The sequence below is a fragment of the Ornithorhynchus anatinus genome, chromosome 9, assembly GCF_004115215.2.
Source record: "Ornithorhynchus anatinus isolate Pmale09 chromosome 9, mOrnAna1.pri.v4, whole genome shotgun sequence".
Taxonomy (NCBI): domain Eukaryota; kingdom Metazoa; phylum Chordata; class Mammalia; order Monotremata; family Ornithorhynchidae; genus Ornithorhynchus; species Ornithorhynchus anatinus.
The window spans coordinates 39,494,628-39,510,433 of record NC_041736.1 but is presented as its reverse complement, the minus strand read 5'-3'; the positions used below and the strand labels follow the sequence as shown (position 1 = coordinate 39,510,433).

The 15,806-nt window shown below is 44.3% G+C and overlaps 1 protein-coding gene across 1 annotated transcript in view; it reads left to right on the top strand.

The window, feature by feature from the left end:
- Positions 1-2,166: 2,166 nt before the first annotated feature.
- Positions 2,167-15,806, top strand: part of PPP1CB (protein phosphatase 1 catalytic subunit beta) — a 37,785-nt gene continuing 24,145 nt past the window's right edge. Inside the window, exon 1 of the mRNA XM_029072058.1 lies at positions 2,167-2,330. Coding sequence (XP_028927891.1) covers positions 2,279-2,330 — 52 coding nt within the window. The 5' untranslated portion in view covers positions 2,167-2,278. The remainder of the gene's footprint in view (positions 2,331-15,806) is intronic.

Sequence of the window (15,806 nt, the reverse complement as noted above, 5' to 3'; positions counted from 1 at the left end):
CCTCCAGGTCTTACCAGACTGAGCCCCCCTTTCCCTCTGCTCCTCCTCCCCTCCCCATTCCCCCTTCTCCAACCCTCTGCTCTTTCCCCTTCCCCTCCCCACAGCACTGTGCATATTTATATATATTATTTATTACTCTATTTGTTAATGATGTGTATATATCTATGATTCTATTTATCCTAATGATATCTACGCCAAACTATTTGTTTTGTTTTGTTTTGCTGTCTCCCCTGTTTAGACTGTGAGCCCGTTATTGGGCAGGGTTGGTCTCTATCTGTGGCCAAATTGTCCATTCCAAGCGCTTAGTACAGTGCTCTGCACATAGTAAGCACTCAATAAATATGATTGAATGAATGACTTGATTGCTGTCGATCAAATGACAGCTGACATCACCAGGCAGTGATAGAGTGTCAGAAAAACTTCACCGTAATGGTAAAACTGAAAGGCACTGACTCAAACAGTCCCTTGACCCCCATGCTGGGTGGGAGTAGACTGAACCTGATTGCAAGGAATCCTATAAGTGGTAGGATCCCATGATAAGAGATGGAAAGTGTGTTGATTTCAGGTACTTAAAACCTGTTGATAATAATGGTTTCTAGGAAGGCATAGACAGTTAACATTCATCATTCACCGCCTAAATTGTTATTGTGCTTTATATGATTTCAAATTTAGGTTCAAACCCAAAATCCCCAAATCCCCAGAAAAATGTCCAGGACTGCGATTTGCTATTTGGAGTAACTCTTAATCAGCCGGTAGTATTTATTGCACATCTATTATGGGCCGAGCATTGTACTGGTTTGGGGGAATACAATGTAAGACACCCTCTCTGTCCATAAGTAGCTACAATCTTGCTGTAGCCGGTGACAGCAGTTACAAAAATAAAGACATAAAGGAGTTTCTCCGATGGACACACAGAGATATTTTTAAACTGTGATATGATGAATTTCTTGAATCCTAAATAGGACAGCCTCATCCTTCGGAAACCCTTATTCAGTTCCAGCAGGGCCTAAATTGTGCCCTATGGATGGGACTGACATCAAATTGGCCCTGATGGTTGCTAGGAAACCAGGGAACGGGGCCAAGAAAGGGCGGCGAGGAAACAGCCAATCAAATGCGCCTGTGCAATGGGGCGGCTCATCAGTGACGCCTCGTTGTGCGCCTGCGTGGTAAAAGCTCCTGCTCCAGTAACTTCTGGTGCGCCTGCGCTCCCGAACTAGGGCGGAGGGACAGAGCGAGGCGCAGTGCGCCTGCGCTCCCGAATGAGGAGATGAGCGTGATGCACTGCGCCTGCGCCCCCGAATGAGGAGGGAGAGGAAGAGTGTGCAGCACTGCGCCTGCGCCCCCGAATGAGGGAGGAGGGAAAGAGCGAGGCGCACTGCGCCTGCGCACCCTCATTAGGGCGGAGGGGAAGAGTGGAGGACTGCGCCTGCGTCCGAATGAGGGCGGAGGGGAAGAGTGTGGCGAACTGCGCCTGCGCACCCGCATTGGGGCGGAGGGGAAGAGTGTGGAGCACTGCGCCTGCGCCCGAATGAGGGCGGAGGGGAAGAGTGTGGGACACTGCGCCTGCGCACCCGCATGAGGGCGGAGGGGAAGAGTGTGGAGCATTGCGCCTGCGCCCCCGAATGAGGGCGGAGGGAAAGAGCGAGGCGCACTGCGCCTGCGCACCGGGAGGAGGGAAAGAGCGAGGCGTATTGCGCCTGCGCTCTCGAATTGAGGTGGAGGGAGAGTGTGGAGCACTGCGCTTGCGCCCCCGAATGAGGGAGGAGGGAGAGAGCGAGGCCCACTGCGCCTGCGCACCTGACTTAGGGCGGAGGGGACGAGTGGGGTGCACTGCGCCTGCGCACCCGAATTAGGGTGGGAGGGAAGAGTGTGGCTCCCCGCGCCTGCGCGATGGCGAGGCTCGGAGGCGGGAGAGTCAGGGGCTGGTGCGGCTGCGCGTTGGGAAGGTGAAGGGGGGGGGGGCCCCGAGGTCGCGTCTGCGCCTGCGCCGTAGGGAGCGCTGCTGAGCTTTCCAGCGCTGGGCGGTGCCGAGGCGGGCGTCGTCTTCGTCGGGCGCTTTCTACCTTATTTATTAATTGATCGATTCGGGGGGCGCCGCCGGAGGGACGGGGAGGGCTGAGGGGCGGGGAGCCGCCAGGTGAAGGGCTGGGCGGCGGTGGGGGGGGGGGGAGGGAGGGCGTCGAGCCGCCCCTGGGCCTCGCAGGTGAGGGCGAGGAGCCGCGGCCGACGAGAAACGCTGCGTCCCCGCTGAGGGAGGGAGACGACTGGTCGCCACAAAATGGCCGACGGGGAGCTCAACGTCGATAGTCTCATCACCCGCCTGCTGGAGGGTGAGTGCCGCCGTCCTCCCCCTGCGGGGGTGTCCTAACAGTAGCTGTGGCGTTCGTTAAGGGCGCCCTGTGTGCCAGGCACGGGGCCGAGGGGGAAGGGGTCACCTCTCTGTCCTCCTCCCCTCAGCTCCCTTCCAAGCCTCTGCCCCTCTCCAACACTATCCTCGTTTGCACGTATTATTTACGACCCTATTTATTTTGCTAATGAGGCCTCCATCCCCTTGATTCCATTTATCGTGATGAGGTGGTTGGTGGCCGTCCGTCTCCCCCCATTAGACTGCGAGCCCGTCATGGGGCAGGGATGGTCTCTGAGGCCGAATTGTCCTTCCCGAGCGCTTAGTAGAGTGCTCTGCACCGAGTAAGCGCTCAGTAAATACGATTGAATGAATTGAGTGGGTATTTAGCGTGATAGTGTGTGGTTTTTGTTTGGTTTTCTTGTGCTCAGCCGTCTGTGTCCCCCCATTAGACTGCGAGCCCGTCCTCGGGCAGGGATGGTCTCTGAGGCCGAATTGTCCATTCCGAGCGCTTAGTCTAGTGCTCTGCACAGAGCAAGCGCTCAATAAATACGATTGAATGAATGAGTGAATATTTATCGTAATAAAGTGTGGTTTTTGTTTGGTTTTTTTTTACTCAGCCGTCTGTCTCCCCCCATTAGACTGAGAGCCCTTCACTGGGCAGGCATGGTCTCTCTCTGTGGCCGAATTGTCCATTCCGAGCGCTTAGTCCAGTGCTCTGCACAGAGGAAGCGCTCAATAAATACGATTGAACGAATGAGTGAATATTTATCGTGATAATGTGTGGTTTTTGTTTGGTTTTCTTGTGCTCAGCCGTCTGTCTCCCCCCATTAGACTGCGAGCCCGTCCTGGGGCAGGGATGGTCTCTCTCTGTAGCCCGAATTGTCCATTCCGAGCGCTTAGTCCAGTGCTCTGCACAGAGGAAGCGCTCAATAAATACGATCGAATGAATGAATGAATATTTATCGTGGTAATGTTGTCTTGTTTCTGTTTGATTCTCTTTTGCTAAGCCGTCTGTCTCCTCCCATTAGACTGCGAGCCCGTCACTGGGCAGGGATGGTTTCGATCTGTGGCCGAATTGTCCATTCCGAGCGCTTAGTATAGTGCTCTGCACAGAGGAAGCGCTCAATAAATGCGATCGAATGAATGAGTGAATATTTATCGTGGTAATGTTGTCTTGTTTCATTTTGATTCTCTTTTGCTAAGCCGTCTGTCTCCTCCCATTAGACTGCGAGCCCGTCACTGGGCAGGGATGGGTTCGATCTGTGGCCGAATTATCCATTCCGAGCGCTTAGTATAGTGCTCTGCACAGAGGAAGCGCTCAATAAATACGATCGAATGAATGAGTGAATATTTACCGTGATAATGTCTGGTTTTTCTTTGGTTTTCTTTTGCTCAGCCGTCTGTCTCCCCCCCCATTAGACTGCGAGCCCGTCCTGGGGCAGGGATGGTCTCTCTCTGTGGCCCGAATTGTCCATTCCGAGCGCTTAGTCCAGTGCTCTGCACAGAGGAAGCGCTCAATAAATACGATTGAATGAATGAGTGAATATTTATTGTGATAATGTGTGGTTTTTGTTTGGTTTTCTTGTGCTCAGCCGTCTGTCTCCCCCCCCATTAGACTGCGAGCCCGTCCTGGGGCAGGGATGGTCTCTCTCTGTAGCCCGAATTGTCCATTCCGAGCGCTTAGTCCAGTGCTCTGCACAGAGGAAGCACTCAATAAATACGATTGAATGAATGAGTGAATATTTATCGTGATAATGTGTGGTTTTTGTTTGGTTTTCTTGTGCTCAGCCATCTGTCTCCCCCCCATTAGACTGCGAGCCCGACTTGGGGCAGGGATGGTCTCTGTGGCCCGAATTGTCCATTCCCAGCGCTTAGTATAGTGCTCTGCACCTAGTAAGCGCTCAGTAAATACTAGTGAATAAATGAGTGAATATTTATCGTGATAATGTTGTCTTGTTTTTGTTTGGTTCTGTTTTGCGCTCCATCTGTCTCCCCCCATTAGACAGTGAACCCGTCATGGGGCAGGGACGGTCGCTATCTGTTGCCGAATTGTCCATTCCAAGCGCTTAGTACAGTGTTGGGCACATAGTAAGCGCTCAATAAATACTATTGAATTAATGAATCTGTGGCCGAATTGTCCATTCCAAGCGCTTAGTACAGTGTTGGGCACATAATAAGCGCTCAATAAATACTATTGAATGAATGAGATGAGGGGGCACAAACGGGTGACTACTTGTAGTCAGCAGAGCGAGGCTTTGCACATAGTGAGTGCTTAGCAGATACCAGTATTATTTTTGCTTGTCCTTTTAGGCTTTGAGCCCATTGTTGGGCAGGGATGGTCTCTATCTGTGCCTGAATTGTCCATTCCAGGTACTTATTCCAGTGCTCTGCACATAGTAAGCGCTCAATAAATACTGTCGAATGAGATGAGGGGGCACAAACGGGTGACTACCTGTTTTGCAATCAGCAGAGCAAGGCTTTGCACATAGTGAGCGCTCAACAGATGCCATTGTTATTATTATTTTGCTTGTCCTTTTAGGCTGTGAGCCCGTTGTTGGGCAGGGATTGTGTGTCTGTTGCTGAATGGTGCGTCCCAAACGCTTAGAACAGTGCTCTGCACACAGTAAGCACTCAGTAAATGCGAATGAATGAAATGGGGGGGCGGCGATGGACTAACACCCTTCCCCCCACCCAGGCGGGGAGGCCGAGGGTCGTGGGGTTAAAGGCCCTGGTGAGGGGTGGACCATGCATCTTGGAGAAAGAATAATAATGAGGGTATTTGTTAAGCTCTTCCTATTCATTAAGTAGTATTTATTGAGCACTTACTATGTGAAGAGCACTGTACTAAGCGCTTGGAATGGACAATTCGGCCACAGATAGAGACCATCCCTGCCCAGTGACGGACTCGCAATCTAATCGGGGGAGACAGATGGCAGAGCCAAACAGAACGAAACAAAAGCAAGACAACTATGTGCCAAGCGCTGCTCTAAGCCACGGGGGTAGGGACAAGGTAATCAGGTTGTGCCCCATGGGGCGCTCAGCCTCCATCCCCATTTGACAGAGGAGGGAACTGAGGCCCAGAGGAGTGAAGTGACTTGCCCGGGGTCACGTAGCAGACAAGTGGAGGAGCTGGGATTAGAACCCACGTCCTCTGACTTCCAAGCCCAGGCTGTTGCCTCTAAGCCGTGCTGCTTCTGTAGAAGGATGTCTGTCTTCCCCCCACCTTCCATCTGTAAGCTCGTTGTGGGCAGGGAATGTGTTTATTGATGCATCGTACTCGTCCCCCCCCCAAGTGCTTAGTACAGTGCTGCACACACAGCAAGGGCTCAATAAATAGGGTTGAATAATACTAATAAAAATGTTGGTATTTGTTAGCGCTTACTATGTGCAGAGCTCTGTTCTAAGCGCTGGGGTAGATACAAGGTAATCAGGTTGACCCACATGAGGCTCACAGTCTTAATTCCCATATTACAGATGAGGAAACTGAGGCACAGAGAAGTTAAGTGACTTGCCCACAGTCACATAGCTGACAAATGGCAGAGCTGGGATTCGAACCTATGACCTCTGACTCCCAAGCCCGGGCTCTTTCCACTGAGCCACACTGGAAAGAGTTGGGGGGACACCCTGGTATTCTTGGAGGTGACCCTAAAGAGGGAGGGGTGCGGGACGTAGGGTGGAGGAAATGAGGCCGGCTGGGGTGTGTACATGGACACACATACTGTTTATATTCCAGTTGGCCTTGGCTGCCAAACTCATTAATTGGGGCTGGGCTAAACCCTGCCAACCAAGTATTGCACCGCGGTTTGTTTTTAATACAGTACTTTGGGACTGAGGGCTCCAACAGACCGTAAGATCCGAGACTGGTGACTCTTGTTGACTCTGGAAAATTGCTGGCAACAGAGGAGGCCTAAGAAAGACCCTTCCCCAAATAGGGGAAGTTTAGCTGTCAATATAATGGGTACAGTACTCTGCACATAGTAAGTGCTCAATAAATACTATTGAATGAATGGATGAGAAGCTCATCGTTTTTTTTTTTTTCCTTCCCTGAATGGGGATAACATTTTGGGTGTAAAGGGAGACCTTTGAAGTAGGGGTTTCTCATTTCAAACACTTATCAAGTCTGGGTCATTTGTAGCTCTTTCTGCAAAATCTGCAGGGAGGATCTTAAGAATTAGGATCCCCTCTGACCCGTTTTTAGCCAGAGAAATAGAAGATTGGGACAAAATGGAATCTGAAATTCATAGCACAGGGGAGAATCTTACAAATTAGGATCCCCTCTGACCCGTTTTTAGCCAGAGAAATAGAAGACTGGAACAAAATGGAATCTAAAATCCGTAGCACAGCTAACTGACTTTTTCCTGTGAGTCGGTTAAAGAGCAAAATATTTTCTCTGCAAAAACTTCTTTGAAGTGAATTATCTCAAATATTATTTAGCACAAGGATTTGCAAGGTGCTCGGCCCTTTGTCAGGTTGCCCTCTGATTAGAACATGGGAAACGGGCAGCTGGCTTGTATCGTAAGCAGTCACTTTCACCGTCAAATTCAGAAAGTAGAAAAAATGCATTAAATCTTTGTAATCGTTATCTTCAGATTCGTCATCAGAAAGTTGAAAGTTTTACCAGTGAATATAAGCTGACTCGTCTCCTTAACCATCAGTAAGGGGAGGCCCCATGGTACCTGATATTTTCTCTTTTTTTGGTGTGCTTATCTCTGACTTCCCTGAAAATTTTAGTCTAATGAAATGACCACCACTTAGTTTCTTAATTTTTTTTGAGAACTTGGGGTTATTCAAGCTATGAAAGAGTGTATTGCTAATTTTTTGGAACGTGAAAGTTGGTTCTCCTTTTAAGAAGACCTTTTTGTTAACATTGGTGTATTGTAAATGATTTGGCCTCATTTTCGTTATTGCACATAAAGTTCATAAAATAAAATGGATGTACAGCTGATAAATTACAGTCTGATGTGTGTCATATTTAACACTTAATGCGACTTGGCAACCTATGACCAAAGTTTTCTGAAAATAGTACCCCTAAATGTGAGAACATGTCTATAAGAGCAGAATATTTTTAGATTACTTTGGAAAAAAGATGGTGCCTTTGAATTCCATTGTAGTTTTGCTTATGTTAGTGTGAGCAAAATTAATAAACTGGTATTGCTTAAAATCTAAACTCATTTGGATTTGATCCAGTAGCAAAATATATTTTATTTTATAAAATAAAGCGGTATAAATCACTTTGCCCACCAGGAGCTTCTGCTCTTAACATGGAATTACATGGAAAAAATGTACAAATAGAAAAGTAAGAGTAAGCTGACTGTACAATCGAGTCTACATAAATTCATAAGTATAAATAGCATATACATGCTAGAGGGGATCACTCCTGGTTTTGGAAGGTAATCAGGGAAGGCTGAATGGAAGAGGTGGGATTTTTACCAGGACTTTGAATGGCAGTGGACTGTGATTTGGTGGAAGGAAACTGTGAAGCGACTTTCCCAGGACAGATTAGTGTGGAGTAGTGGTAGTTATTAAAATACTTAGTGTTATACAGCGCACTGTACTAAACGCTGGGAAAGAGTTCACAGAATATTGGAATTTGCAGGTAACTTCTAGAGACAAATCCTATCTTTCTCAATCTAAGTATGGAAGTCCAAAAAACTGCATTCGTCTACATCTTAAAATTTGCAAGAATATTGGCATAAGTCATTCAAAAAAAGGTGTTGACAATCTTTTTAAAACTGCTTACTGATACATTATGACTTTTAGCTGCATAAAGTGAGCCAAAGGGTACAGTTTGGCCTATAACTTATTTCCCCCACAAAAAAAACAAAACCAGTATACACTATCATCTGATTTGGTTTTGTAGGTTATAATGCCACTCTAGCTTTCAGGTTTTTCCCCTTTTGTATGGTGAATTAAATGTAAAAAATCAATGGGCACCCTTACGTTGCATTTCAAGACCCTAGTTGTGTACTCTTCTATCTTGGAGATTCTTGGCACCTAATATCTTTTATGGAGTTTTTTCTTGTTCTTTTTGAAGTGCTTTTAGATCATTAAGATGGTGTTGGGTGCAGTGTGTCAAAATCAGTTTATTCATTATCAATACCCTATTGAGTTTTAAGTGTACATTCTCCCTAGACAATATGTCTCACTAGGATTATAAATTTAATGCCTTTAAAAATTTTAGTTCTCCACTTTCCAAAGCTCATCTCTACTGTAAATCTTGTTTTCTAATCACCTGACTACTTAGCCTGCGGTCATCTGATTTTTGTTTAACTTGGGAGGGACTTCCTAATAGAACTTTCCTACCTCAAATCCCCATGGTTTTAAAATGATCCTGTACTCTTCAGTTAGTGTACTGGCCAGGCAGATTTTAGCTCAAAGAGGGAATTTTTGAGAGGAGGATTAACCCAGATTTGAGAAGGAGGGAAAGGATAGGATCCTTTTGTTTTCCTTGAGTTATGAAGGCCGGACAAGTTATGAATAATCTTTAATTTCACTACAAATCTAAGCTTAAACATCGTAATATAAAAATGTAGCACAAATGGGTACTTTATAGAACTCAGTTTGAATGTGGGAACCAAGCTACATTCATGTTGCCCATCTGAGCCAACGTTTGTCTTTAAAAATTAATTCTTAAGACTTAAGGAGAAAGTAGGAAAATGTGGGGTGAAATTAACTGTAGGCCCTGGTCAGCTGTAGGTCCTTTTAGTGGGCGGTGAGTACCAGCCCCTATCAGAAAATTCTCTCTCAATCACTGGTTTTCAACTAGTGTGTAACAGCGTGCTTCCAGATGGCTCTGATTTTACTGCATCACTAGCTCGAATGTCATCAAAGGGTGAGCTAGTTATTAACCTCAGGCATTTACCTGAAACCTACACGGTAAAATCAAAGATGGGCTTGTCCTGAATGGCAGTAAATGGGGAAAGTGTTGCCCTAGAAGAAATGGAACCTGCTTTTGGGAGACAGCACCTTTGAGGAGGGGAGGGTCTTAGGCAAGCACACTCAGTTTGGGCTCGAATGTTGTAGGCAGTTGGGGAGTGTTAAATAATGCAAGCTTGTTTGGATTCAGTGCACCGAGTCGTTGGAAGAAACGTTTTGTACACACGCACAAAGTGTTTGGACAGGTGAGTACCGCACATTTTCTTTACTGCAGGGTTTTGCAAGAACGTACTCTCGGTGATATAGAACTGGGTGTATGCTTTAATGATGTTGGTGGAATGTAGAATATTAACAGATGGGTTAATGTCACCTTTCTGGCTAGTGTCTGTCCCTTATTACTCTGTTCCTAGGACTCCCCTTCTTCGATGTCCCCCTCCTAAAATTTTGCTTGAACATTTTTTATGTGTGCATTTTGCTGAAGCTTGTTTTCTGAATGGATGCACCAAGGATTGTAAATATGTGATATGTTGGTGGCTCCACTTCCGTCAGGTCAAATTCAACCAGGTATAAGAGCTGTATTCCTGAGTCTTAAGTAGGGCTGGGTCCCAAATTTTAACAAGGCATGTATCCACTTCCTGCTGTTCCCTAATGGTCCTATTCACTCCCATGTATGAGTTGAGATGCTTGTTGTTACAAAAGAATGCAAGAAATTACACAGTAAAATTCCAGAGTGGTTGAAATAGAATCATCTTAAAGAATGATTTTCCCATTTAAGCAACAATCTTCTTGATTATTAGTCTGTTATCATTCTTTTTCCATTAGAAACTCTAACTTCTTTTTGATTTAACTTTTTAAAATAGTATTTGAGACTGCATTATGTCAGTTTACAACAGTATTTGAGTGCTCATATGTAGGGTACCACTTTTAGTGCTCTGGGGAGTTCAAGGTCACCTGGTCACTACCCTTGGCCTTAGAATCTAATAATTACACTATTTACACGTGGGCACTTAGTGTTCATAATCCAGAAGTTAAGAAACAAACAGCATTTGAAGGAAATTGAGTTAAAAACAAAGCCCAGCCCCAACTTGGACCTAAGCTGTATAAGAACTCATTCCAAGTCATTTGTACTTTCCTAGGAAGATTTAATGGCTTCCCTACTCCTTCCTAGCTCCCCTCTGCTTATTGAGGAAGGAACCTGTGCGTTATTCTGCCCCTGCGTATCTCTTCTTTGGGGTTGGGAGGAGATGAGAGTTCAACAAAGCCCTTGGGAATAGATTCACTGTTCTCAAGCTTTTCCACTGCAGAGTTTCCATTCTGTGGAGGGCACTTAATAAAAAGTACTCAGAGGGCTATGGAATCAGAAGGTAATGCAGTTTCTGCCTTTACATGACTTGGCATATTTTATAAAGGGGAGAGTAACAGAACTACAAAATAAAGAAAATAAGCTTTTAAACTTTGAAATGTTTCATGGTTGTATTTTAGATTTTTGGCTTCGCAGCATTTTAAACAAAGATTTCCAATTTTTCCAAATTAGTTTTGGCATTTCAGATAACCACTTTCTAACCTTTATATGTCTATTGGTGTAATGTGTATGGATTTCCCGCATAATGATTCATTTAGGGGAAGCAGGGAATTTGAGTAAAGCTATTAAATCCTTAATAGTACCAGGTCCATTCAATTCAAAGAAGCATTTTTGCCAGATTGAGTGTCTGGTTGTCTTCTGGCACAGCCTACACTTGATTAATGAAGGATTGGCCAACTGCGGTGAGCATTTAGCTCTTCTTAATGGGGATAGCAGTCCTGAAACTATTTTGATTAAACTCATCCTGTGTGTGGGGTACAACAGTAGCATAGTTCGGTACATCGATTCCCGTTGAGTCACTTCTGATGGCAAGGCTTCTCATCTGCAGCCCCACTAGGCGTAACACCTCCCCCAAAGAAAAAGGTCACATGAGTAGAATTTAAGATGAAAAGATTTAGCCCCTGAGCGTCCCTTCTTCCCTTGGCTTTTGGGGTACAATTTTTTTGGTTTTCCAACCCTGTTGCTTATAGGATACTTATGCCCCCTGCTGGATGCCTCGTGAAGTATTGCTGGCTTGCCTCCCTTAAGGTTTGGACCACTGGAGGGGTCGAAACTGATTTCAAGACAAAGGGAATTGGGGAGAAAAGAGAGTGGGGCGGAGGGGCGGTCAGCCAAGCCAAGACCTAAAAGCCTGGACCGATTAGCTCGGAGAGAGGCCGACTTCTGAGGAGAGCAGCGCATCTGGCGATGAAGGTTGTGAGATTATAACACCATAACTATAACACTATAACACCACTGAGCCGAACGAAGGACATGCTAGTAAGGAGTATTGGGGTGTTGAGTATAAATTTCATAAACTGAGCAGTGGGGAAGAAAAGGAACACGCTAAAGGGACCTACTGCTCTAGTAAGTAGCATTGGCCTATTGGTTAAAACATTTTAGAATTTAAGGTTGGGTATATTTGACTTAAACTGCTTGTGGACCTTGCCGAATATTTTGCTGTGCACTCTAAAGAGAGCAATTTGTTCTTCAGGAATGAATTGTATCGAAAATTTAGTCTGGCTGTCTTCAAAGTTCTTGTTTTATCCATCTACTTTTTGTTAACCAGACTAATTTTGGCAGTCGTTGGAAATTGCTTTTCTGTGTTTGAGTGATACGGAGTTTTGGGAGATGTTCTAAAATTCAGATTGTATTGGTTAATCTATATAGCACTGGAAGTTGGGACTGGATATGAAGAATCATGCTTTCAGTTTTTGTGCTTTTGATTCACACTGACTTCTATCATTTCTCTGTTGCTTTTGAGCTGTGGGTAAAGTTCCTTTTTGGTCAGACGCCAGTGTAGAAGTGCAAAGTATTCTGTTTTGCCTTTAATAGTGGTACACAGGCATGCTCGTTACTTGGAAGAAAATTATTTCTGTAAGCAACCGAAAGCCCTCCTGCTCTTCACAATAATTTGCTCGCGTTAGGTGGAGCAGAAATTTGCTAGGATCTAGATAGATTCGTCCAGGTGTAACATTTGTATTCTTTAAAACATTGATTAGCACCCTGAAGCCAAGATAATAAACATTTTTGTGTTCTGGGAGGAAAAAAACCAATTTCTAATTAACCAAACCAAGTTCATAGATTTGTTCATAGTCTCTCCCTTGCAATTACCATTGTTTTTTCACCCTCGCTGTAACTTCCTGGAACTATTTCCTTAAGTGCTTACTGTGTGTGAAACTGGGACAGATACAAGATAATCTGGTAAAATATAGCCATTGCCCTACATGTAGTTTACAATCTGTGGTACATTTTACAGATAAGGAAACCAAGGCACAGAGATTAAGTGATTTGAGGAACCTGGGCAAAGCGCTTAGGTCAGTGTTCTGAGCACAGTAAGTGCTCAGTAGATACGGTTGAATGAATGACTGGAACCCAGATCCCTCCCATCCTCTTAAAGTGTCTGTCATCACCCTCTTTTTCCCCCTTTTTATCCTTAGTCATTTACGGCCTAGGGACTTTGTGTAATTCTCACCCATTGTGTTTTTCCCTGACAGTGCTTTACACACAGGTGCTTAACACTCATTACTACTGTTATTAGGCCATGCTGACATTTTTTTCTTGAGTCGTTAGTCCTGAATTTTGAAGCTCTTCTGGAAGATAATTTTCATAAACACATTTACACAACTAGAAGAGATAGAAAACTACATAATAAAATCAAATATGCCTAGTTTTCTAAAGTGTGGGTGTTCTGTTCTTGCAAAACTCCACACTAAGGCAAATTTGCATTTGAGAACTCACTGTGTCCAACACTGTGCATACACACAGTGTGCACAAGCATTTTTTTCTGATACTGTGGCAACTGCATTCAAACAGGCTTAAGTTGTTGAACATTCCCTAATTCCCTAGCAATGCTCTACCCCAAAGGTTTAGTGAAAACATTGATTCTGACAGAATAAAATGTACTTGCTAAGAGTATCTCTTCCCTTTTTTTAATATTACAGCATCACCGTCATTTGGGCTAGAAAATCTACTTCTAATTTCTATTTTCATAATTAACTGTTACTCACTGGTATCATAGAACTGGCCAGCTTGTTCTAATACAACAGCGATCACTTTGAAGAAACATTCTGAAAGCAAACATTGACTAACAGAATTCCTAATCTCGAATATCAAACCGCAAGATCTAGACAATACACTTAGCTATAAATGAACAGTTGCAGAAAGTCTAAATATGGGGTATCTTGGACTAAGCACATAGCTGACATTCTTTTGGAGTGAAACTAAAGCAGGACACTGGCGAAAAGTTTTGACCCTCACGAAGAACCTAAGCTATGAATCTGAGGTCTTCTAGCCCATTCTTCTATCTGTGAATACTACAGGAGCCTTGGAAGCAGTGTGGCCTAATGGAAAAAGCTTGGGCCTGTGAGTCAGAGGACCTGTGTTTTAATTCCTGTTCTGCCAAATGGTTGTTGTGTGACCTTGGGCAAGTCACTGAAGTTCATCGTGCCTCACTTCTCCTGTTCTCCCTCCTGCTTAGGCCATGAGCCTTATGTGGAACAGGAACTGTGTCCAAACTAATTCACTTGTGTCTACCCCAGCCCTTAGAACAGTGTTTGACAGAGTAAGCACTAACAAATACCATTTTAAAAGAATGATTAGCAACCAGGGTAAAATCCTTTCTATTTCCTTTAGTCAACTGTGAGTAGCACTGTCTTCATAAATAGAGGACCACTGGGAGAGGAGATTCCACAACCTACCATGGTAACCAGCAAATGCCATATTTTGAAAATACTTTGGAACATAAAGATGTTTAGTGGTTTTCAGTAGTCACCTCTTTGTCCCATATGTACTATCACCTAGCTTGTCACTACCTTCACAACAGTGTTCTCCTTTCCTTGTTGTCATTATATATCATTCTCATCCCTCCTCCAAGCCCTTTGCTCAGACTGCCCTGCAATCACGAGCCTCCCTCCGTCAAATCACATCTGCCTCGTATTTTAAATCATTGCTTAAAGACCTCTTCCAGGAATCTTTCCCAGGTTAATAGAGGTGAATCATAGAATCACAAGCTCAGTTTCCAGCTGATATCTGTCTATCTGGAACCCAAGAAGCTATATCTATATAGCGTCTCTAAAGACTTCTGAGTCAAGAAGGTGGGGTTCAACAAATGGTGCTCCAACCACTCTATAATGAGTCACTCCTGGAGAATAATTTAATCCAGAAGGACTCTGGTCCTGTTTGTTTTGAATTAATGGGATCTGTATCCCATTATATTTGGAACTCTCTGGGGTTTTGGTTTGAAATTCTTTATATTTGTTACGTTATGTCTCCTTGTTGTTGCTGTGATTTTTTTTTTTAAGTGCAATTTCTTCTTGCTTATCACTTGTGATATGGTGAATTTCAGAAGGTATGGGAAGGCTCCCATCAAGTATCAGGGAATGTCCAGGGCTGCAATACTGTACATAACTCAGAAGAAACAATATTTTATTGGCTGCTTCCTGCTGGTCTGGTTTCTTCCAGTCTCACTGTGATGAATCACATTGGTCTGCCTTTGGCGACTGGGATCAGACTCAGATCTTTACCCTTCAGAACTTTAGTAACTCTAGATTACCGGGGGTAATTGCAGAACAGGGTGGGAAGTCTGAGGAAATACTTCTCTTTTCTACCTATCTCAATACGTGACCTCCTTAAATCCCTGGTGGGGGAGGAGGAAGGGGGAAATGGATGTCAAGTGTGTGCTTCCTTCTGAAACATGCCATAGTTGTGAAGCCAATAGGGATCACTACCCAAAAGATTCATTTCATATCCATTTAAGATGTCTGATGAAAAGTCCTTCGTGTTATTTGAGGTCTGTTAGGAATGAGGCTGTCAAGTGCAGCGTGATATTTCAAGGAAATAAATTAATTTATCCTAGAATGATGGATTTGCATGCTTGACGAGCACTATATTAAGGAAAACCATCAGCCCACATAAAGCTTGCTTCTGTCATTTTTATCTTCACAGATGCATATTGTCAGAATGATCCATAATTCTGCCATGCAGTTCTATCTAAAATGGTGTAGTGAAAACATGCATTTAAGAAAAACTGCCTATATTTCTCTATATAGTGGAAGTTTTCTTTGGGTAACAGTTCTATCTAAAATGGTGTAGTGAAAACATGCATTTAAGAAAAACTGCTTATTTCTCTATATAGTAGAAGTTTTCTTTGGGTAACTGCCTCTGGATAGAAGGCGACTCCCAGGAACAATTGTCTTGGAGAAGTAGGTCGTGAAAGGAGATGTAGCAAGAACAAGAGCAAAGGGAAAGAAGTAGTGGGGAACAGGAGGAGGTTTCTGGGGAAGCAAGAGGACTTTGTGGGATAGATGGGGGAAGCCAGCCCCCGCAGAGGATGCTAAACTGTGGGAGAAGCAGTGACGGGGGATGAGATCTCACCCAAGGCACAGACAAAATACTGCAGCTGATTTTTAAATAAAACAATTTAGAATGACTTAATTTTGGGTTCCTGAGACAAAATGACACTTTCACAATCTGTTTTTTCATTAACAAATTTTAAAAATTCTGGATTATTGGGGTTTTGGC